At 46.9% G+C, this 24,217-nt stretch overlaps 1 protein-coding gene across 5 annotated transcripts in view; it reads right to left on the bottom strand.

Annotated features, from left to right (window-relative positions):
- Tenm4 (teneurin transmembrane protein 4) overlaps positions 1–24,217 on the bottom strand; it is a 477,470-nt gene that overhangs the window by 43,427 nt on the left and 409,826 nt on the right. For 4 of the 5 annotated variants that reach the window (XM_032892953.1, XM_032892951.1, XM_032892952.1 and 1 more), the window contains 6 exons: positions 19,336–19,597; positions 16,599–16,866; positions 14,338–14,481; positions 9,554–9,786; positions 7,506–7,528; positions 41–273 (listed from right to left, as the gene is read on the bottom strand). In XM_032892953.1, the coding sequence (XP_032748844.1) occupies positions 41–273; positions 7,506–7,528; positions 9,554–9,786; positions 14,338–14,481; positions 16,599–16,866; positions 19,336–19,597 (1,163 nt within the window). Of the gene's footprint in view, positions 1–40; positions 274–7,505; positions 7,529–9,548; positions 9,787–14,337; positions 14,482–16,598; positions 16,867–19,335; positions 19,598–24,217 lie in introns of all 5 variants that reach the window. The other variant, XM_032892955.1, reaches the window with a different exon arrangement.

Genomic DNA, 24,217 nt, shown 5'->3' with positions numbered 1-24,217 from the left:
TGACAAGTAAAATGCTATTGTTGTAAAAGCAAAGCCTTACCCCTGGGATTAGTGAGCGTGGCTTCTGTGGCTTTCCCACCGTCTCCGCAGCGAGTATCATCGAAGGGGAGGCACTGGTCACCAGTCCCTGCTACCACCTCGGAGTTCTTGACCAGGTCCTTCACCACGGTGGTGGACTTGACCTTGAAGACCCGCCGGCTGTTGGTGTCAGACAGGAAGACGGCCCCGCTCATGGGGTCTGTAGCCAGGTAGTATTTGTGTGCTGGGCTGTGACTGCAAGAGAGTTAGGGCTAGCATGAGCACTTCCTTCTCTCCATCACATAACTAGAGACGCACAGCATGACATACCATCCTGAACATGCCAAGTCTCATTTGACCTCAGAACTAAGAAGCGTTGGGCCTGCTTATTACTTGGATGGGGATATACAACATGAATCCCTAACCCATTGGAATCTCAGCAAAATGCTCTAATGAGGATGCTATCTTCATTGTGACCTGCGAGCTTGGCCTAATGATCTCTCCCCTTTCAGTTACTAATGCAAAACCCTTTTCTTAGCCCAGGGACATGGCTCAGTCAGTAGGGTGCTTGCAAGCACTGGGAGTTCAATACTGAGAACCCATGTTGAAGACAAAACCAGCCAACCAACCAACCAACCAACCAACCCACCCGCCCACCCCTGCCAGCTGCGAGGCCATGTCTGCGATCATAGTGTTTATATGAGGCAGAGATGCGAGAAGCCTGGGACTCACTGGTCAGCTGTCCTATGCTCCTTGCTGAACTCTAGGCCATCGAGAGACTGACTCAAAGGGAAATGAAGGGTATATGGTACCATCTAAGGTTGTTCTCTGGTTTCTACATGCCTACGTATACACACCATATTCATTCATACATACATACATACATACATACATACATACACACATACATACATACACCAAAAAACCCACCAGGCCTCTTGCTAATGATTGCCTACATAGAATGCTAAACATATACTTCCCCCCTCTTAAGTGTTATTAGTGTTTTGCCTACAGGCACACATGTGAACTGTATATTGCAGTGCCCACAGAGGCCAGCAGACGGCATCAGATCCATTGAAATAGAATTATAGACTGCTATGGGCAGTATATATTGTCATGTAGGTGCTGGGAACTGAACCTAGGTCCCCTGGAAGAACAGCCTGTGAGCTTCCTTGCTGAGCCATCTCTCTAGTTCAAAACATAAAAGATTATCACTGAATCTTGTCTTAGGAGACCTGCTAAACCCAAGATAGGAACATGGAGGTGCTTGACTTTAAACAATAACCCAAGGGTTTAAAACAAGCCTTGCTTTCTATGGTTTTTATAGTGACTTCCAATACCGTCTTGGGACTGACAGATAAGATACTGGCTAAAGCTGCCTATTGCCAGTGCCTACCCCATTTCCAGGCATTCCTAAGGGTGGGTTACTCAGGAGCCTGGGTGTCTCTGTCCTGCAGGCATATAAATGAGGTGTAGGATCACTTTCTAATTCGCAGCAAACTCAAGGAAAAGAAAGAGAGCAGAGGAGCAGCGCTGATTGGGTCTGCTTCTGGAAGAAAGTCATAAAACCTGGGCTCTGGTAACAGGAAAGAAGTCAGATCATGCAGAAATGTGAAAGGGATATTTCCGTTGGAAAATGCCCAAGGCCTGAAACCAGATCAGTCTGTGGGTTATGAAACTTGGGCCCCTGGGCCTCCAGCTTTCTTCATCTACAGGATGGTGGTGTTAGTGTTTACTTAGACTTGGGACCATTCACATGAGACCACATGTGTCTCACATGTAGTATGATGCATGACACACAGGAGGTACTCGGCAGTCACGTCTGCTGCTGAGTGGTGATGCTTGTGCTTGCCTTTGGCGATGACTTTCTGGTAGGCATCTCCTGCTAAGCACAGATCCTATACGCAGGGGTATTGATTATAACTTCTTCCAAGTCTGGAGCACATAGAGGCTGGGCTTACCACTGGGAGCCCACTGCGATGTCAATTTTCAGCTCCTGTGTGTGGTCTGATCATGTCAATATTGTCTTCAAACAACATGTCAATATTATACACTTATCAAGCATAGAGATTAATCCAGGTCCTTTGGAAAAACTTAATTTTATAAACTAGTGTTTATTATACATGAAACTTGAGGCACTGTGTAGTGCATGTGTGTGTACGTGTGTGTGTGTATGTACCTCTCTCTTTGTGTATTTGTGTGTGTGCACACACCTCTGTCTCTCTCTCTGTCTCTCTGTCTGTCTCTGTCTCTGTCTGTCTCTGTCTGTCTGTCTGTCTGTCTGTCTGTCTGTCTCTCTCTCTCTCTCTCTCTCTCTCTCTCTCTCTGCATTTAGGGCCATGTTCTCTTAGTCTGGCCCTGACTTCTCATGATTAGAAACACTCCTTGCTTCGGTCGTGTCCCCTGGGCCAGAGCCGGAAGTTCAAACCTGAGGCTCTCTTATTTGCTGTTCTGCACTTGTGCTTCCTCTCCAGCCCCATACCGCTATCCCATTGTCTCCTAATGAACGAGGGCAGGATCCTCTTCCTCAGACCATTTTTCTGATCTGCTGCACACCCCACTAGGTTATTTCTGTGTTTCAGTTTGCAATGCTCTCCCCTCTTTCAGAGGAAGCACAGCTTTTCTAAGCCAGATGCAGCTCGGTCCCTTCCTCTCAGACATCCCACACTAGCAACACCCATACCAGGCCCCTTGTTGCATCCGGTCCTGCCTCTACCCGCCCCTCTGCTCTGTTCCCTTGCTCTGTCATCTATTCAGGGACCTTTTCTGGCAAACTGTTTTTCCTCTGTGGGCTGGGGCTCATCCTATGACTTACACCAAGCACAGGCCTGGCCATATGTCTTTCGTACCTCCTTTCAGTACGTTGCGGGGAGACGTCTCGGTTTTTATCCAGTGCGTTTCCAGCGCCTGACCTACAGCCTCCAGCCCTTCACAGCGGCTTGTCTTAAGCAGATGACGTGGCCATTCTCAGTTTATCTGGGTGGCATTTGCATTAAAATCACTTAGCTTTGCTTCTCCTTCTCATGGGGTTGGCAGTAATAGCACAGACGTCCTGTTTATCTTGAAATGTTCCCTTGGGACTTAGGAGGTGGCACAAATTTAATCTTCCCAGACAACCCTGATCCTAGCTTAATAAAACACAGTGACCTTAGATCCTGCTCCTTCGTGCTGGAGCATCCCGGCCTCCCAGCTTCCCCATGACAGCCAGGAGGCAGGGGGACTATTTCATTTCGGTGTGCATCACTCATGATAAACTGGTGTTATCTACCTTGGCAGAGAGAGGACCCCGAGGGAGTATGGTGGAGGGCCCTGTCCACTTAGATTATCCCCTTGAGTTCCTAGCTCACATAGTCCTGCACTGCCCTGGAGAAGTGGCACTCACATGGGGCTTCTCAAGTGAGTGAATTCCAGGAGATGGTGGCCTTTGCCAGGATTGTCCTAGATCCTATAAAAGTTAGAGTTGCTCTTATGCTTATAAGGTGGTCAGCGAGGGAGGAAAACTGCTTGCTGTGAGTGGAGAAGGTGAGTATTTAACTGGGGCGAGTCAGTGAAATAGTTGTGATTGTCAGCTGTCCAGTGGTTAGGTCTCTGCTCTGCTCATCTGGCCTGTAGACACACAGACACAGACACAGACACAGACACAGACACAGACACAGACACAGACACAACGCACACACACGTACCACACACACGGACACACACCACACACACATACCACACATACAGACACACACCACACACACACCACACACACACACACACACACACACACACACACACACACACACACCTGTTTGATTTTCAGACAGGGACTCCTTTATCCCAGGCTGAACCTCAAACTCACCACGTAGCTGAGAACATGTCCTGCTTCTGCCTCCCCAATGCTGGGATCGCAGTTGTGTATCACTAAACCTGGCTTTATTGGGTGCTGGAGATCAAACCTAGGGCTTTGTGCAAGCCCTGTATCGTGAACTACACCCCTGGCTCCACAGTTCCTCCTGTGCCAGCCAGCACTGGCGGCTGCACTGTATCTCCTGTTCCCTCTGGGCCCTCCCTTGGCTGCTGCCCGGCAGCCTGTGGGATGGAGCTGAGGAGCTGATGCCATGGATTAGGATGTATCTGATGACGGAAGATGTGGATTCCGGCCTAGTCTGTGTGTCTGTACTCGACACACATGGCCTCAGTTCCCCAGTAACTAGCACACTAGGTGGGGACTGTCTTCCACGTAAGAGGACTGAGATGGACAGAGATGAATGGCTGAGCAGGCTCACAGCTCTGAGTGGATTTCAATCTCCACGTGCTTCGCTCCAGTCTACTTCTATTTCCCCACGTAGCTGCCACTGTCCCCTGAACACACCAGTGCTGCAGCCTGACGGCCCGGCGATCTGCTGCAAGACATGCAGTCCTTGAAAGCATAGGCTGCAAGGAAGCTCCAGGGCCCCTTTGACTTGCCTGTCTCGGGAGATTCAGCTAGGTACGCCCTCACCTGCACCACCATTCCTGCCCCTGCTTCTCGGTTACAACACACTGTAGCCTCGTGTTTCCCAGAGTTGTGGCAGATCTTGCTGCTAGTGTCTGTGGTACTTTCAGTTTCTGTTCTCTGTCTCCTCGATAAAGTCTTGAACTTGGGACTGGAGAGATGGCTTGGCAGTTGAGGACACTAGCTGATCTTCCAGAGGACCTGACTTTAACTCCCTGCACCCACATGGTAGCTCACATCCACCTGTAAGTCCAGTTCTAGGGGATCCTATGTTCCCTCTGGCCTCCAAGTACATAGCATGCATGTGGAACACATACAGGCAAAACCCATATAAATAAATTACAGCCACCGCCACCACTACTGTGAGCACAGCCACCACCACCACTGCTGTGAGCACCTTCTTGAATGCTTCTAGGATAGGGGACTGACTTCAAGTCCTAAATGATCCCACTACACAGATTCTGAAAAGTTCTGCTGAACTTATGCGAGAATAAATGAGTGAATGAATTTGGCTTTGTCACTGGAGGAAACACAGGAAGCATCTATTGCTAGTGATCTCAGATTGATACTTCTATACATCAGAATCATCTGGAAATTAGAAGTGGCCTGAACAAGCATGACTTGAAGGGGCTGGGCTCTGCCTTTGAGGTCTCTTCAGGTGGATCCTAGGTATAGCCAGACTTGGGAGTTAAGCAGAGTGTCTCCGACCTCAACGTGCAGGGGATACTCTTGAAGACGTTACCAAAATGCAGATGTCAGTTCCATAGTGCAGAACTTGGTATTTCTGATAGTTCCTAGGCACATCAGCACTACATTCTAAGGCCTATGGATATGCTGCAAAACATATAGGCACGTGATGGAAGAAGGCCTGTGACCAAGGCCCCAGAGGCCCCAGGACCAGGTCCACACACAGGGAGCATTCTCAGGCTCCAAGGATTGTGTCTAATCCAATTTTGATGGCTAGGACCCTGAACGGGGCCAGATGCAGAACTAGATCACAGCCCTACTCTGAAACTTGCTGCAGGGAACTCCAAGGCCTCACGCTGTGTTCCAGCTCTGGGAGTGAAACCTTGGCTGTGGAAGCATTCCTGAAGTTAGTGAGTTGAAGCCAACCTTCCCACTTTGGGAAGAAGTGGGGACGTTCTAGGTAGAGATTGGGAACTTGGGGGTCTCTTTGTGGTGAAAGATAATCTTTTCTCTATTTCTGGGGGAGGAACTGCCTTTGGTCCCAGAGTAAGATCTCCTTTGAGCAAGGAGCCTCGTTTGACCACTTTGGATGCTACCCTGACAGGAATTAGTTCATGTGTTCCCTCCAGCAGACAGAGGTGGGTGCTGGAGCGAGAGAGACCAAGGATCAAACACCGCTCTATCCACTTACTCCATTTGCTTGGGCGGAGTGCTTTGCTGCTGAGTCTCTATGCTTGATCTGAGAAGTGGGGCAATTACATCTACTTCAAAGGGTCATTTTAAGGATAAAAACTATACAACTGAACGTAAGCCTCTGCACACAGTGTCTGTTCCCATAAAAATCGAGATGCTTAATAGATGGCAGCTTTTTTGTCCTTTTTTAGAATTTTGAGACATGGTCATGTATATTCTAGGGGACCTTGAACCTCCTAGGTAGTTAAGGGTGATCTTGAACTCGTGATCCTCCTTTGTCTATCCCCCCAAGTACTGGGATTCGAGGACTGGAGCATCCTACCCAGTTTCTGTGGTGCTAGGAACTGAGCCCAGTTCTTCAAGAATACTAAACAAGCACTCTGCTAGCAGCTCAGCATTTAAGGTTTGATCACTGGTGTTCCTCCTGGTTTTTACTTTTGATCCCAATCTCTTATATGCATCCTTAGTTGTAAGAGGACTCAGTTACCCTTTTGGGGGCACCTTATCATCATGCTTATTGTAATTATAACAAATTGTAATATGCTAATTAGGAAACCCATGTATAGAGATTGTAACAGCTATTACAACCACTGCTAACATGTCTTTTCATAGCATTTTTTTGGGAACCTCTCTCTGTGCCTGAAAAGGCTGAATAGTTTGCAGAGATCCTTTTTGTTCCTTACGGTAATTTTTAATAACTTCGAGATAAAAAATGAAAGTTCAGAGATGAAGCAATTATTTCAGGGCTATACCTCTGGGGAGCATTCTCATTGTAAACTGGAAATAATCACAGATGTCTATCTCACAGGGTGGATCACATAAGATGGTATTCATGTGAACTGCCTAACTCCTGTTATGCAGCAGGTACTCCGCACATATGAATTATTACTTAGAATAACATATGCACATACACATACCCACCTACATACAGGAGTGGATTTAGAAATGACGGCTGGCTCAGGCTTTGTCTGTCCCCTCACTATCCCCAAGAGACTTCTTTTATAGGACTTCACATGCACCATTTTGGTCTGAGTCTGATGCAGACAGCTGAGAGTCACCCCTGCGGCTGTGCAAACCATAGCTCTGTCTGCTCATCCTCACTTTTCAAATCTACATGCTGACACGGTTCTGCGTGAGGACTGCTGCCTGCATGAAGTCACTGGGATGTCCCGCCTGGAAGAGCCTCTGCAGGGCCGCCTGCCATTCCAGTGCTCTGACTCCGAGATCCATCCGGACCCTACCTATTTTCATACTCTTCACCTGTGTCAGAAGCTCTCCGCACCTCCCACCGCAGCCAGAAACTCATCCAATGGTCTAGATGATGTGTTAGACTAACAATTAAGCAGGTGCTGCCACTCACATATTTCCCCCTATTACTCCAGTCTGTCACGTCTATAGACTACCGGACAAGTGTCTCACTTTACCACCGGTACAAGGAATTCCGGTCTTTGCCACTTTCCCCACCACTAGGAGTTGGGTGTCCTAATTGCACTGATTATCTCCCATCAGCTTCTAGCCACACAGGGTTCCTCTGTCATTGAGCCATCTGAAATTGACAGGTGTGGCTTACCATACAGCATGCAACAAGGCAGGGGAGAGGCAGGAAATTCTCCACTGGTTGGCTTACCTATGTCTGAAATCTTTATTTCTGACAGAAGACAGGAGAGCAGGGAATAGAAGAAAGAACGAGGTGTTAGCAGCAGGGTTAGAAGCATTATTAGCAGCTAAAAACTTGACAGCAATGGTACTGTACAACACTGTAATAAATACGGACTTGGCAGCCATGACACTGATACATTTTATATTGGATACTCCTTGTCAGTGAGTTCACTTACAAGCAGCTACATATCACAGAGGAGGCCCGGCTCCACCTGCACCGTACCGCTGGCTCCGGAAGAGGACAGGCCTGACACAGTGTGCTGCTTCAGTGGGGGCTCAGAAGAGACAGGGGTGGTTGATCCTCGTCTTTGCACAGACATACACCCAGAGAGATACAGGCTTGCTGCTTCGGGTCTCCGCGTGCAAGCTTCTCTATGACAGTCTTCAAAACGTGGGGAGCCTACCAAGAGCCTACTCAAACCAAGGCATGGGACTGAGGAGTGAGTGTAATTAGGGAGAGTATGACACAGAGACAAAGACCAGCAGGAAAAGGCTGGAGGAAGATATGTCAGGATGTTAACACACTGAGTTCTTCCGTGGCTTTGTTTATTCCTCCAATCCCCTCACACACAATCCTCAACAGTAGTGGGAAAGAGAGAGAGAGAAACTAGGATGTCTTATTTGGAGGATATGAAAATGGGAGGCTCAGAATTTAAAAGTTTGCTCAAAGTCACGCAGCTTCTCTGCTACGTTGAGCTGACCCCTTGCTTCTTTGCTCCTTTGACTCATTTATGTTCACCTGACTGAAGCAAGTATAGCCGAGGCCCCCTTCCTCCCTGACCAGTGCCTGTGCATTAACCTCGTAACAGAGAGAAAGGGCAAAGAATACGCTCCTGGAGTCAGGTATCTCGCCCAGCCTGATGTGTGATTTCCTAGGTGCCCACAGCATGGGAGCCTCCTTGAGCTTCCCCGGGTGACCTGTGTGGGGATGGATGCTCACGTTCTTAGGACAGTGGTGTGTGACAGCCAGTCAGCACGCTCTGCCTCCTTTTCTGTGTGAGCTGCATAAGGACTTAGCCAGCAGAGAATAACATTACAAGGTGGAATGGCTCTCACTATGCCAGGCAGCTGGGCTGTGTCACTGTCTTCTAGGTTTGGGTTCGCCATTCTAGATGCTGGACTTTGAGCATGTACTTTAAATTCTCTGGGCTTGCTTTCCCTTTTTGCCAAAGGTTGATAAGAGGGGATACGTTACAGAACCATCACACTGGTTAACAGTAGGAGCCCTACTGCCCTTCCATCCACTTTGGAGGATGCCCTCCATCCCAAATCGTGCCTTGCTCATGTGGTTCCAAACCAGGATATGGGTGAATTATCTGCTCTAAGATAGCTATCAAAAACTTTCTGAAATTTCTTCTGAAATTGAGAGTAGGGCTCCCCTGTCTCTGAATTACAGTTTCCCTTTAAGCATAGAACCCACCTCATGACAGGGTTTTGGTTCTAAAGAGATCTGGCTCAGGGAAATAGGAGAAGGTGCAAAATCAAGAGTTGTTCCCCAGCTGATGGGTACTGTGCTTCATTGCTCATGGTCAGGAGTAAGGGTCTCTCCCTGTTGCTCTGCTCCACCGAGAGAGCTGAGAGGCCTGGCCGGCATCAGCCTTGGGCTTCATTTTATCTCAACCCTGGCCGGTTGAGGTAACGGTCTCTGAGGAACACTAAGGAACAGGACTGAACTTGGTGACATTTGCTTGCTGTGAATCCTTTGTTCTTACAAAAAGACTCTTGTAACCAATTCTATTGATCGAATGCAGAAAAAAAGGTTTGGTGGCTCTGGGGGAGAGTCATTTTCAGCTGTTAGCAGCCTCCCACAACCTCTGGACGTGAAGGACAACTCTGTCTTCCTCACAGAGCACAGGGAGGCAGCACCTCATAGAGCCGGGAAGTGAAAAGTCCCAGTGTCTGTCAGGTGCAGCTCTGTCTTGACCTCCTTCTCTGGTACCCATGGGTAAGGCTGTTGGGTTCCCATGATGTCAAGGGACATTACAAGGAATCACGGGACGACATCCATTACATACCCATCTCCAGGATGTTGACATCTAGAGGGGAAGATCCTTCGATGTAGTTGAAGTTCCCACGAGACTCCCCAGAACCACAGGTGAGGGGCCACGGGCTAGAGCTTGTTGCCATCGGCAGGCCATTGCAGCTGGGGCAGGAGATGCTCCTCCTGCGCCCATTGCCCATGATGCTGCCGATGACTGGTGGCTGCTGGGACACGAACTGGTTCTCTCCATTCCCTTTGTGCAGGATGCCTGGGACACAGAGAGATGTGTGTAAATGAGGGAACAGAGGCTGGGCCCCTCTTCCTTTGGTTGGCCAATGTTATCTTGATTTTTGCAAAGTATATGAGTCCTTGGCCAGACACTGAGACTTATGGTACCATAGTGAAACCCAGGGTTCCCTGAGAGGCTCCACTGTTTACTGACTGAATTCTCAATGTGGGCCTATGAGGTGGCACTGTTTCCACTGTTGTAACAGACAGAATAGATCGGCAGTTTAGCCAAGGCCTCAAAGATAGGAAGCAGGGTGGTCCAGAATTTATCTACCCCTCCCCACCGTGTGTGTGTGTGTGTGTGTGTGTGTGTGTGTGTGTGTGATGTCTGCATGCACACACGTGGGCTCATGAGTACATGGGCATATGTGTGCAGGTGTATGTAGGTGCATATGGAGGCCCCAGGACAACCTCTGGTGCTATCCTCCTAGTTTTTTGATGCAGGCCCTCTCATATCCTGGAACTTGCCAAGTAAGCTAGGCAAGCTAGTCACTGAGCTCCAGGAATCTCCCTGTCTCTTCCTTTCTAGGGCTGTGATTGAAAGCTTATTCCACCATGCGTAACATTTAAAAAGATGTGTTTTATGTGTATAAGTGTTTCTTCACATGTATGCAATGTATATCCCATAGGTGCTTAGTGCCTCAGGAGGCCAGAAGAGGCAGGGGATTGGATTCCTGAACTGGGTTGTACATGGCTACATTAACAGTGGATATTGAGAATTGAGCCACAGTCCTCACAAGAACAAAGGCTTCCATTGGCTGGGCCATCATCCCGTGCCCACTTTTCCTGGCATTTTTTACTTGGGTTCTGGGAATAGAACTCGGGTCCTTGTGCTTGCAAGACCAACACTTTATTGATTGAGTTATCTCTTCAGCCCCAGGGTGCAGCTTTTGACCATTCAGGCTAATGCATCTCCCCAGGGCTCAGTCTGAATCTGAACACAGATTCTTAGGTGTACATGCTTACGTGTCCCTCTTTCCACCAACACAATTTTAAGTGCAGTGTTCCTGTCTTTTTCATTTCTGTATCCCTAGTGCCTAGCATAGCAACTGACACAGAGTAGATGCCAATAAATGTTTATCAAAATAAAGGAGGGAAATTCACACTCTCTGCTCACCAGCATGGACCCAGGATTTCACCTGGTTTCACAGTTGACAGGCTGATCCTATATCTTGAGATCTCAAGTGTCTTTGTCACTCACACTGCCCTGGGGCCTCAGTTTCCCATCAACCAAATGAAGGGACTTATTTGAATGGCCTCAGCCCCTTGTCTTTCTTACACATATCTACATGGTTTCTTTATTCCTGATTATCTTTTTACATCTGTGTATGGCCACAGCCTCCAGATTGGAGATCTCTCCTGCCATAGCTGTTTCTATGATACCTGAGTGGGACTGGGATCCTATAGGTCACAAGAATCTCCTTTCAATGTGCCACCCTCTCTAGCTTTGCCCAAACCGTGCCCTTTATTGAGAGGGTTTAATTTAAATTTTATTTAGTCTAATAATTTAGTTTTCTACGTCCAAGTTTGTGCCTTTTAGGGTTTTATGTAACTCTTTCTTGATATTTAAAACTGGCTTATACTTTCTTCTATTAATTTCAGAGTACTTTCGCATTTGGATATTTAAAACTATTTAAATTTATTTTGCACAGAGTGTGGAGTAGAAGAGTAGCATAGTTTTTCTAAATACACTGAGGCATTTTCTCTAGTTTTAGTTTCTGAAGCATGCCTCTGATGACACATGATGCTCTCTCTATAGAGTATGACATTTCTAGATATGCACAGGGTGTAAGGAAAGCATTTCTAATTATCTACCAACGGCCCATCTACCCTTTCCTCTTCTGTAGCTAACATAATTCCCGACACCTAGCTGGGCACATGTCTCCCTGGAGCAATCATGACCCTAGCCCTGGGGCAGGCTCATCTGAGCCTGAGTCTTGGCCAGTGGCTCTTAAGTGTCTGTGCTGTGATCAGCCTGCAGACCAAGATAATCTGCCTCCAGGGTTTTTTTTTTTTTTTTTAAACAAGTGAGTGAGAAGCAAAATTTAGCTTGATCACAGTTCTGTTACTTTGGAATTTTGAATATTGAGAGCCAAACCTAGTCTTTTGTTTTTCCTGTTTTCACACACATCCAGTGTACTTTAATCCCATTCCCCTCACTCAGTGCCTTTTCTTTCCCTTCTAGCCTTGATCCCCACTTTGTTCCTAAACAGATACCTTTCTACTTCTATATCATTTGAGGGAAAAAAAATAGATTCTTCACATCAGGAAAATAAGGTATTTGAATCTGGCTTATTTTACTTAATATTATTTTCTTTAGTCCTGTCCATTTCCCTGCAAATAATGTAATTTTGTTCTTTGTTATGGCAAAATAAGACTCCATTATATAAGATACATTTTCTTTATCTATTCATCTCTTGATGGAGTAAGCTGGCTTCCTAATGTAGCTATTGTGAACAGTGTAGCAGTAAACATGTTGGCTAGGCATCTCTGTGGTACAGTGGATAGCGTTCTTTGGGGCATCTTCTCATGGGGTTGTTTGACGACATTCCATGCTGTTTTCCATTGTGGCAACATTGAGTCACATTCCTGCCAATGGGGCATGAGTTTCCTTTCCTCTATCTTCTCTATTATTATTTTGTTTTCTCCATTTTCTTATTTTTAGAGGTTTATTTTTATACTCTGAAGAAAATAAACTGTATGTTGAATATATTGACCTCATACGCCCCTCCTGGGTTGATCTTGATGATGTTGTCCATTCTGACTGGGCTTAGATAAACTTTCCCTGTGTTTGGATTTTCACGTCCTGATGATCAAGGATGTTAAGCAATTCTTTCTCATGTTTGCTGACATTTGTGCTTTTCCATTCTGTTCACCCTTGACCCATGCTACTGGTCAAGGGTCACTTCTGAACTTCCTGATCTTCCCATGACTCTATTTACCTGTTTCTCTATCAGTACTACACAGCTCCGGATTTTTGTTTTCTAACTTTATTATGCACCGAGTCCTTGTCTTTTACTCCTGTTTTAGAGACTCATAGGAATGTACTTGTTTGTTATACATTTTTTTAAATTTGGTTTTCCACCTTCTGTATTTTAAACCTGCTATGGAATTGACAAGCATTCCTTCCAATTTTAGAGGACTCAGGAGATAAGCAACACTGTTACCATCCTTAATAAGCAACACTGTTACTATCTCTGATAAACATGACTGTTACTATGCTTAGTAACCAACATTGTTACCATTCCTAATAACCAACATTGTTACCACCCCTAATAACTAACATTGTTACTATCTCTAATAACTAACATTTGTTACCATCCCTAATAACTAACATTATTTCTATCTCTAATAACCAACATTGTTACCATCCCTAATAACCAACATTTGTTACCATCCCTAATAACTAACATTATTTCTATCTCTAATAACCAATATTGTTACCATCCCTAATAACTAACATTGTTACTATCCCTAATAACCAACATTGGTACTATCGCTAATAACTAACATTGTTACTATTTCTAATAACCAACATTGTTACCATCCCTAATAACTAACATTGTTACTATCCCTAATAACTAACATTGTTACTATCCCTAATAACCAACATTGTTATTATCCCTAATAACTAACATTGTTACTATCTCTAATAACCAACATTGTTACCATCCCTAATAACTAACATTGTTACTATCTCTAATAACCAACATTTGTTACCATCCCTAATAACCAACATTATTTCTATCTCTAATAACCAACATTTGTTACAATTCCTAATAACCAACATTGTTACTATCCCTAATAACCAACATTGTTACCATCCCTAATAACTAACATTGTTACTATCTCTAATAACCAACATTGTTACCATCCCTAATAACTAACATTGTTACTATCTCTAATAACCAACATTTGTTACTATCCCTAATAACTAACATTGTTACTATTCCTGCCTAGGGACTAGTAGATAGAAGATAACAACATTGTCTCTATGGCTCCTGTCCCAGGGCAGAAGAGGGTCAGACTGAGTTTTTTAACGCAGAGATGTGAATGACACCCACTGTGGATGAAGCTTGACACCATAAGTTTCTTACCTGGCTGCTTGTACCTGAACCCTGGGTGCTTTTTCTTCTGTCCCAGCCCAAATTAGAGAGAATGGACCTTCCCTCCCAGAACTCTTCTTCAGAGCTGCACTTCCCTGATTCATGGCTGCTCTCTTAGAGCATCTCCTACTTGACACCCAGGGCTAATCCTAGACCTTTTGAGATGCTGCTCAGGGATCGTCTCTCCATTGCTGCTTTGATGACAAAGAACTTCTCTATGCTTCTCTATGTCTCTCTGGTGTCCTATGTTTTCATCTGTCATTTGTGGACAACCTTGTAAATGACTGATCACCTTGGAGCCCATGTTGTCACTGTAAGCTTTTCTCCCCTTTCCCCTTCTTTTCTTCCTTCTTTTGTGAGAGTAACAGGATAGCAAAGAAGGTGCCACCTTAGCCTAGTTCAAGGGATCCCATGATTCCGCTCACCACTCTGGATGTTCAGGGCATGGTGCTTATCCAGATTCCAGCCCCCCAGCTTGGAGGCATCGATTTCATAGCCCTGCAGCACTGCTGTCCTTTTCTCCCACAGGATCAGATCTGGGCAAGATTCATATTCGTAACCCACGGAAACTGCAGGGACACAAGAGCAAAGTGCACAGGTGAGCGAAGTCTTCTCTGACCCTCAGCCCTGCAGGCAAGGCCTCTGACTATCGATTATAGGAAAGATACAAAGGGTCATGCTTCTACTTGGGAACTAGAACCATGTGAAATACCAAATACCAACACAGGGATTCTGGGTCTTAAAAAAAAACTTTTTTTTCTTTTTTTTCAGAGCTGGGGACCGAACCCAGGGCCTTGTACTTGCTAGGCAAGCGCTCTACCACTGAGCTAAATCCCCAACCCCCAAAAAAACTTTTTAAAGAAAAAACAACTGCACATTATTAGGAAAAGTTAAATATGCCACACACTTTCAAAAAGACCCAAGTGAGTTGATTCTGGGGAATAATCCTTTAAAATGTTCTGTATAGACTGTGGTACTGTCCACATGTGTGTGAGTGCATATGTATGTGTGGGTGTGTGTATACATGTACATGGAGAGCACTTGGCTTTTACATGTATTTTGAGGATCCAAACTCTAGTAATCTTTAATAAGGAAAGTATCCTATGAACTTTTCACTGCAGCCTTGTTTGTGACAGTAGACAACTGAGAGTGACACAATGTTCAATCAGGTGAGAACCTAATCGTGTCCAATCCAGAAATATTACTCATCCTCTGGACATCATGGTCATGAAGACAAGATAATGTCAGAGGAGATGCTTAAAGAAAAACACCCAGTTGAGAAGCTGATTGTTTTCAGTCATTGATGAGTTCCCTAAGCTTGGTCTCTGTGGAAGCTCAGGCAGTAGGCTTGGGAGAGCATCAGCTGAGATAGGCAAGCTATTTCTTCTGAGTAACTCCTCAGAAAGGGCACTGTTTTCTAGATGGCAACATCTGACCATGTGGTTGAGACAAGATCTAATAACTGGTCAGCCTCTGAATGTTGTTCACAGATGCCTTAAAAGATAGCTAACCACCTACAGAAACAGGGGAGTGGGTTAGACCATGTGCCCAAGTTTCAGTGGCAGTCATGAGGCTTACCTCTGGCTATGAATGATCTCAGCAAAATGAACCCTAGCGCTGGAATCTCATGACACAAACCTTCTGAAACTGCGTAATGGGAACTAAATGTGCTCATTTTGCTGTGGAAGGCCTTAGGGCCCTGGCTATATTTTTGTAGATGACAGATGATAGAAGACTGTGAATGGTGAGATGTGGCATTTCTGTTCCCAGAGAGCCTTTGTGTCATAAGGCAAGGATGCAAATCCTAATGAAGAACTGGATGGATCTAGTTCTCTTCCATCTCTGAGCATCCTTAGGATGCCACTGTAGTTGGTGCCTTAGTGTCCTCCAAAGGATGTGGCTGCGGGATTCATCATGGGGCTAATGTGCCTGACACATGAAGCCCAATCTACAGCCTTTCCTGTATTTCATGGAGTTGGGGTTCAAGAGGTCCTCTCAGTTCCTTCCTGCCTCCTTTCACCTTCTCTCCCTTCTCTCTTCCCTTTCTAAGGCAAATTGGCTTCTCAGTTCCTTTCTGTTTTCGCTAGGTGATGACAATTGACTGGGACTAGGGTTCGAGATGAAGGAATTTGCTGGACTATTGCTCCTCAGTCATCTTGTTAGGGGTTATGACTACTGACTGTCTCCTCTGAAGCTTCTAGGACGTTCTAATTTAGAAGTTGGAGGGACAGTCATCTTGCACACGCTCTGACTTCAGCAACTATAAGTGAAAACATGGAGGTAGCCTAACCCTGGCCCCTCTAGTGTAAGTTTAGATCTCGGCAGGATGGATATGGGGTGGCCGGATAACATGTGCACAGTCTGCTTTCCTGGCACACGGTATATTAGCCCAGCACACAGCACCATAGTGCTTTCTGAGGACTGTTCTGGTTCTGTAACCACTTTTCATGCTTGCATTTTGCTCACTCAGGTCTTTCAATGTCTCCTTCTAGGTTATGGAAGGTACTGAGGTCTTACAGCCCCATTAAGCCCTAGCAGGTTTTGACCTGCAAAGAGGAAGGAAAGAAGAAAGGGAGGGAGGAAGGGAGGAAGGAAGACATATTCATGGGGGAAGCTGCTTTCTTAGTCCTGCTCTGTCTCTGCCAAGGTGTGGAACCTGTGTCACAGGTGCTTAGGGTAGACTTACCGAAGGCTTCCGAGAGCCCAAACACTTTCTGGTTGTAGACGTCTGTCTTGTCCCAGATGAAGTAATAGGATAGGTCAGGAGCCGCAGCAAACCACTTCCTGAAGAGCCGACCCTCAACTGCTACCATGAGGTGGACCTTCATGAGGTTGAAGGGGATGGTGGGGTGTGTGAGACTGATCCTCAGGACAGACTTATAGCCAGGGGTGCGGCTGCTCAGATAGCTCAACCTCATCTTGCAGCCAGCAATGACGATTTCCTCTTGCAGGGCCTACAGCACAGAGAGATCACAGCAGGGATATCACTGTGGGTCCCGGGGGAAGTGACATCCAAGACCTGTGGCCTTTGGGTGTTCAGGAGGCACAGGAGGAAGCAGAAGGGAAGGCGGTGAGGAGGAGAAAGAATAGCAGGAAGACGGTGGGGAGAGGAGAGGAAAGGGAATGGGAAAAGCAGGAGAACTAGCCCTGGTCTCCAGAGCCAGTTCTTACATGGTGTACCTATGCTAACAAACTCTCCTCTGTGAGCCTTGCCCCCCTCTTCAGTACAGCATGAATGAAGATAATTTATCATGGGCCTGAGAGGACGCATAAGGCAGCTCTGACTCATTGGCCATGTCAGTCAGGAAAACTCGAGGAATCTGGGAATCTGCACGTCCTCACTGGATCAACACCAGTGAGGCCACATATGCGAAGTGCCTAGCCCATGATTAGCCGGAAAGTGGTATGACTGGCACCTAAGATGCTGCAGGCAGGGCTGCCATGAAGAAAGACTAACATAGACTGCAGCGATCGGAGCCTGATAGGTGGTTTCTATCCAGAGCTTTCTCAACGTGAGCTGTAGTTTAAATGTGTCCTTTCCAGGACAGTCAACAGAGATCACACTGGGTTGAACAAGCACATCATCAGGCAGTGCTTGAGAACCTGACAAGGTCCTTTTCTAATGTCCCAGTTTGTCCCCACAGAGGAGTTTTCGGTGCACAATGGCTCCCAACTCCATGCCTTCCAGATGAGCAGAGAAGACTGAAGATGGGAACGGTCAGTGCATTCCAGATGACCACCCATAAGGCAAGCACAGGGGACAGTCATCAGCCAGACGCTCTGGGCTTCTTCTCAAGAAGGGAACATTAAGTCTGTTGAGCCTAACATGTCCATTCAAGGGATGTGGCTATTTTTACCTCATGTTTACAGGGGAACTGAGCCCTTCTCATTCTGTTTATTCTACAGAAGGGTGTAGACAGTTTGTCTATGCTGTGCTTTCAAATGCAGGAAACGCTATAGATTGGCCTTAATCCAGGGCCATCTTCCCAGGCTACGGTTTATAGTTACAGGCCAAGTAGGCTATACATCCAGCTGAGCCACAGCCTGATGCTCTCATAAGTATCTCCCTTTGCTAATGCACCCTTCGCCATGTCCACATCCCAGCACTTGCAAACAAACCAACAATGGGGTGGGGGCGGGGAGAAAGAGTTCGTTTTTATGTGTTTTGTGAGACTAACAACAGTAAGCAAGGTTTGTGCCCCAGCTGAACCTGTAGGCACCCAGCTCAGAGAGCAATGTAAAGAGAGCCTGACCTTGAACCTCATTTGTTCCACAGTCCCTGCTCCTGGGAAAAGATATCTAGCTGGAGCTGAGCCAGGGTTGACTAACAAATTACTTCTCTCCAGCAAGTTCTGTCTCTGCTGACAAGCATTTCATACAAAAGGTCAGCCTGGCCATTGAGACAGGAGAGAGAGGCGCTGAATCTCTGAGAAGGAGTGAGCTTTCTGTGCAGGGAGAATTCAGAAATGGGGACTGGCACTGGAAACTGCTTAACAGGGCATGCTCAGGGAGAGGCAGTTTGCTCATCTAGGCATGAAACACACACACACACACACACACACACACACACACACACACACACACACACACAAATGTATAAATGCTCTGGTTCACCCGCACCAGGGCAATCCATTAACATGCACTTTGCTGGAGGTCTCATTAGACAGGCAGGTGACCTGGGCTTCTCTGGGCTTCTGAGCTGCTGCTATTTCCCCTCTCCCTCTGGCCTTCTTTTATGCTTACAGACATCAGACTGGGGATGATGGAGGAGATCCAACTCAGAATGGCTTTGCTAGGCAAAGAATCTATCTTAATTTTCATCAGATTAAAATACATTTTTCTCGATTACTCCCCTTTAATGATAATGAAGTAAACCATTTGCGTGTGTAGATTTGATCCAAGGCAATCCTTAATTGGCACGAAGGCAGCATGTGTTAAATAATCTTAGCAATAATAATAGCTAAAATTTATCGAGCGCTTAGTAGGTACCAGGCATTGTGCTAAGTACCTCATGTTACATTTCTCTTATTTACTCTTTATTAAAACGCTTAATACTTGGGATCCCATGGCTTATTCCTATTCATAGAAACTACTATTATAAATACTTATAGCAGAAATATTAAGAGAGGTGAGGTTCTGAAAGCTGAAGAACAAAGCAGAATGAACAGGAAGACAGGGTAGGGAGAGCCAGGGAGTTTATTGTAAGCCCCCGTGTGCCAGGCAGACTGGAGGCATACACCAGTCTTTAGCACGCAAGACAGCCTTTATCTCCTGATGCCATGCCCTCTATGGGACTCGGCAAGGTGGGCTCTTGGGGTCTCTCCCAGGCCTGTACAGGTGCTTTCTCTCTTTCCATTGTCTGTGAGATTGTCTTCTGCCCCCAAATAAAAGAGTGGCCTGATGTCATCGAGAAGTCTGGGTACCTGGATTTCTGGGACAATGGGTCCTTTCTCAGCACAGGAGCTGGCGAAGGATGTCAGTGGGGATGGAGAGACCACTGGGTTGGGGCGGGCAAAGTTGCTCAGGTCACAGCTGGGGATCTCATTCTCCTCGTGTCTCATGATGATGGTTTCCATGACAAAGAAGCGGTCCCAGGGTAGCCAGAGGGTATGTTCCTGTGTGATGAAGGGTGCCCGTTCGAATCTCAAGATGATGGAGATGCCGCCGTTTGTGACCAGGTCAAAGCTGCAGGTGGGGGACAGTAACAGCAGAAATAAGACGTTGAGATCCTGAAGGAAGGGGCTGGGTACTTGGTGAGCGATATACTCTGACACTCAGAGACAGGACTGCAGCCACCAACAGTGGCAGCGACCTGACCCCAGAAACCATTAGTTGCTGCTATAAAATGATTGGCCAGGGAGCGCTTACAGATATCAAATTAACCACCACAGCAGGAGAGTTTAGCAGGACCCAGGGCAGGTGGTGAACCTCTGCTGTGGAGCGCTGGTGCTGTTACCGTGTCAGAGCCAGAGCCCACGAAGAGCCAGCAGAATGAGACTGAATAAGGACTCCCTGGGTATTACAAATCCTGCACTGAATCCTTATTGCTATGAACTATAGTGTGGCCATGGGTAAATCAGCCACCTCTCTGAGCTTCAGTTTCCTCTGTATGAACCCAAAGGTTCATCTCTCTGTCTCTCTGTCTCTCTGTCTCTGTCTCTCTCTCTCAGTGTGTGTGTGTGTGTGTGCGTGCGTGCGTGCGTGCGTGCGTGCGTGCGTGTGTGTGTGCGCACATGCACATATGCACATGCTTCTGTCTGTGTCTGTGTATATGTGGGGACCACAGTTTGATATGGATATAAGCATCTTCTTCAGTTGCTTCTGAATGTTACGTTGTTGTTATTTCAGACAGCTCTCTCCTCCTCCCCACTCTGTTTACTTTTATTTTTTTATTTTTTAGATAGAGCCTGTCTACAGTCCTGGCTGTTCTGGAGCTCACTATGTAGACTAGGCCAGCCTTAAACTAAGAGGTTTTCCTGCTCCTGCCTCCCAAGTGCTGGGATTAAAGGAATGCACTACCAGGTCCGGGCGTTGAGTCTCTTACTGAGCTGGGAGCTTGTGGTTTTGTCTGGACTGGCTGCCCAGTAAGCCCCTGGGATCCATATGTCTCTACCTCTCAGCTTTTATGTGGGTGGTGGAGATCCAAATTCAGGTTTTCATGCTTACACAGAAGCACTTTCTCCACTGGGCCATCTGTCCATCTCTCAAAGGGGTTGTTCTCATGTTCTAAGCAGCTGAACGGTTTGAGACTGTGTAATTAGAACCACAGCATCTTGTAAATGCGAGGGGACATGGAAACTCGAGTGCCCCAATGACATGAGATTACTTCGACAAAGCTTCCGGGGACAAAGCCCAGGTTCGTGGCTCTTTAAGGGTGTTCTGAGCAGTAACGCATGCTCCTGATTCTTGTTCTGGCTCTGTGCTCACTAGGCCCCTTACTGCCTCAGACAGATCTCCCTGGGCCTCTTGTTTCAGGTTTGTGTGAGAGCATGTAGGTAAAAAATCCTCCTTACTTTACCCCCAAGTACCTGACTCCCAGAGAGGACCCCTCCAGAAACATTAGCGCTGTTGGGATCTGGCACCTCAGTCCCTACCCCATGTCAATAAACCTTACCTGGCCCTTGCCTTTATAAACCGTGATGTGCACCTTTCAGTTCTGAAAGCCAAGGAATGTGAGGTCCCATTTGCAGTCCTTAATGTTTCTGCCAGTTGCCAGCTCTCTAGGAGGCTAGCCTCTATTCTACGGCCACATGATCAGAGGCTGGGAGAGCTCACGCTATAGGAACAGAGACTAGAATTCAAAGTGTGGCATATATCCTGCAGGATAGATCTGCTTAGCCAAGATCAATAATTGGCTGTCATGTCAAGCCCTGTGTTTGGTGTCCAGCCTAGAGTTTGTTCTTTTCCTAAGAATTAAGTTTGAAGTCATGTACTAGCTGAGCCCGGAGAAATGAACTCAGTGGTCATGTTCCCATGTCTCTCCCAACGTGAAGGGCTAGTCCCTTCTACTGAACCACCAGCAAAGGGCTGTTTGCTTCACACTTGCATAGACCCAGTCAACAGGGGCTTGCTGCAGCACCAGGAGGACAGGTCCATTGAGTAATTCTGACCATTAGGGCTTTAGTTTTTGGAATGTGTCTGGGCCTCCTTCCTTCTAGTTCTTGTGTATTGGGCTTGTTTTATCTGCTATGGTGACCTGATACAGTAGCTCTGTTTGCCGGCTCTCCTCCACGGCAATATCCCCTTGGACAAAGTCCTCTTAGGTGGTACATTTAGCTTTACAGGTTATTTATTGAGACAGAGACTCTGTGTCTACAGACCAGGCTGTTCTTCAACACATAATTCTGCTCTAGCTTCAGAAGATGTGAGGTTTCAGGGGTATGCTGTCATGGCCAGCTAGGGTGTGCTTGCAGAGCCTGCCATGGCAAAGCCTTGCTCAAGCAGAATTCTAGTTCCCTCCTAGGGGTCTGTTGTGTCACAGAGACTCCTGACAGCCCATGCTGCAATGCACTGCAACTGTTCCAGTGCCTAGGACATCCATTTCTCTGTCTCTGTCTAGGGATAAGCTTAGCATTTAGCTCACAGAACAAATGCACAAGACACCTCCATTGCTTCCAAACTGACTGCCAAATGGGCAAGTCCCTTTGTACCTTGGCTACTGACTCAGATCGACCCAGCGATTGCCTCTGTCACTGGTCTATGAGATCCCTCAATGCGGTATCTCATCTTTACCTTGACGCACACAACTTTGGTTGGCTTTGGCTGTCCAACTCTGTCCTCCCTTCCTTCAAGGTTGCAAGGATCTTGTGTTCAACCCTCCTGTCCCAGAGGCAAATTCTGCTTATGGTAGATGACACCCCAATTATGGTTTCTGAAACCCCAAACACAAATTCTTCTCTCTGTAGTAGAGTTGCCCATGGCCTTTTTTATGTTTAGAAATTAGATGGCACCATCCTTTAGGAAGGGATGAGGGAGAAACACCAAGGGTGGACATCTTTTGTAGTCCAAGACTTCAGGGTGAGTTTCTCTAGAACTCCCGCAGTTGGGAGGGAAACACTTACTGAGTGGTGTTCCTGTCACAGAAGGAATATCTGTATTCATTTGTTTTTTTTTTTTTTCACAGCCAAACACAAGTTTGCTGGGACTTAAAAGCTCTTTTCAAGAGAGGTAGGGAAGGAAGGATGACACACAAGAAAAGGCCTTTCTTCAAGGTTGTGAGCAGGCCAGGGCAGCTGGCCATGCCAGGGGCTGACTGTAGTGGGCTGAGGCCAGGCCTACAAATCTGGGTGGGAAACCGGGTTGTAGATGAGAACATGGACTTGACCCCGGAGGGAAGGCCTGGTCCTCAAATGAGGCCAATCTCTTGCTGGTCGAGTACTGCTCCTACATTACAGACGAATTATACCACCATTCCAAGCCTCAGTTTCTCTGTCTGTAAATTAGGCTGAGCATTTGGCTACTAATCAGGGTTACTAATTAGCTCGAGTGATGGATGGGCAAGCCCAAGATGCCACTCCTTCCCTGGGCATCACATTCCGCACAACCCTGTGCTTCAGGTCAGCGAGTCTGAACTGCTTCTCTTGTCTGCAGGTCTCTTAGCTTTTCTTCATGACTTGTAGTTTCCACTTTTTGAGTATCTTCTCTGTTATTGTTTTCTGTGTATGAGCTACTGTTAAAATTTGACATCAAGTGGAGGGGTGTGTGTGTGTGTGTGTGTGTGTGTGTAGTTGTGGGTAGGGAACTGGTGAACGTGTCCTGGTGCTGCCTAGAAAACGCAGATTGTACAGCTGAGTCAGAGGCGGCCTAGGTCTTCAGTACATTTGCACTCCTTCTCACCTCCTGACTATCTTTAGTCTCATGGCTTCTCCTGTGTAGCAGGCATAAGCAAAAACTGAGTCAAGGAAAGGGGGAGTGGAGTGGACTAGATGTTCGCTGTTCCTGTACAGCGGAGGGAGTTTCACACACTACGGGAACAAGCGATAACTTTCCCATACATTATGTCTGTGTTGGAACACTTTCGGCCTGTGGTGCATGGGCGAGGACTTATTTGAAATGCAAGTTCTAAGCGGCACCCTTTCTGTGTCACAGCGTGGGAGGCTGGTGCAGGCATCCTCCCTCCTGGTGCTCAGTGCCCCCCGGAAACAGTAGATATGGCCAGTAGAGCACAAACATGGAAATTGTAGCCCAAAGATGCCGAAGAACAGGCAGTTCCCAAGATCACAGCATATAGGATTACCGTGGCGTGTTTCACGGTCCTAGCCTAAGCAAGCCCAAGGGGCCTGCTGACTGACAGTTTGCTCTTCCGTGTGGAAAGTTTTGTGGCAAAAAGAACAATCTCCAAAGCTCCTGTTTGGGCGACTGTTCCCCTGTGGGCGGTATCGTGCTAAGAATACCCGTGGCCTAGGATCCCCACAGCTGCCATTTCTGTACTACCCAAAACCCGAAGACAGACACAGTCAACAAAGGAAGCTCCTTCATGCCCTGGTGGGTGTTTGCTGAGGGGTTTCTGGGCAGAAACTGGGCAGGTCAGGGAGCAGTGGCCTGGCCAGTTTGCTCCCTGGGGACTGGCACAGACCTCTTTTAGCTGTGCCCCTCCCACTGCCATGGAGGAGGGGAGGCTCCCCACACCGTGCTTGCCAAGCTGTGTAAGAGGCACACATGTCTCCAAACAGATGAGTCCTGCTTCATTATCACCTCGGCTGGGACACGCTCACGTCTGATATTGGATTAAAGAGGTGCTAAAATCAATCAGGCTGGAGCATAATTTCCAACACAGAGTGAGGAATCAACCTTATGGGCCCACGC

The sequence above is a fragment of the Rattus rattus genome, chromosome 2, assembly GCF_011064425.1.
Source record: "Rattus rattus isolate New Zealand chromosome 2, Rrattus_CSIRO_v1, whole genome shotgun sequence".
In the NCBI taxonomy this organism is placed as follows: domain Eukaryota; kingdom Metazoa; phylum Chordata; class Mammalia; order Rodentia; family Muridae; genus Rattus; species Rattus rattus.
This window is presented reverse-complemented; position numbering and strand designations above follow the sequence as displayed.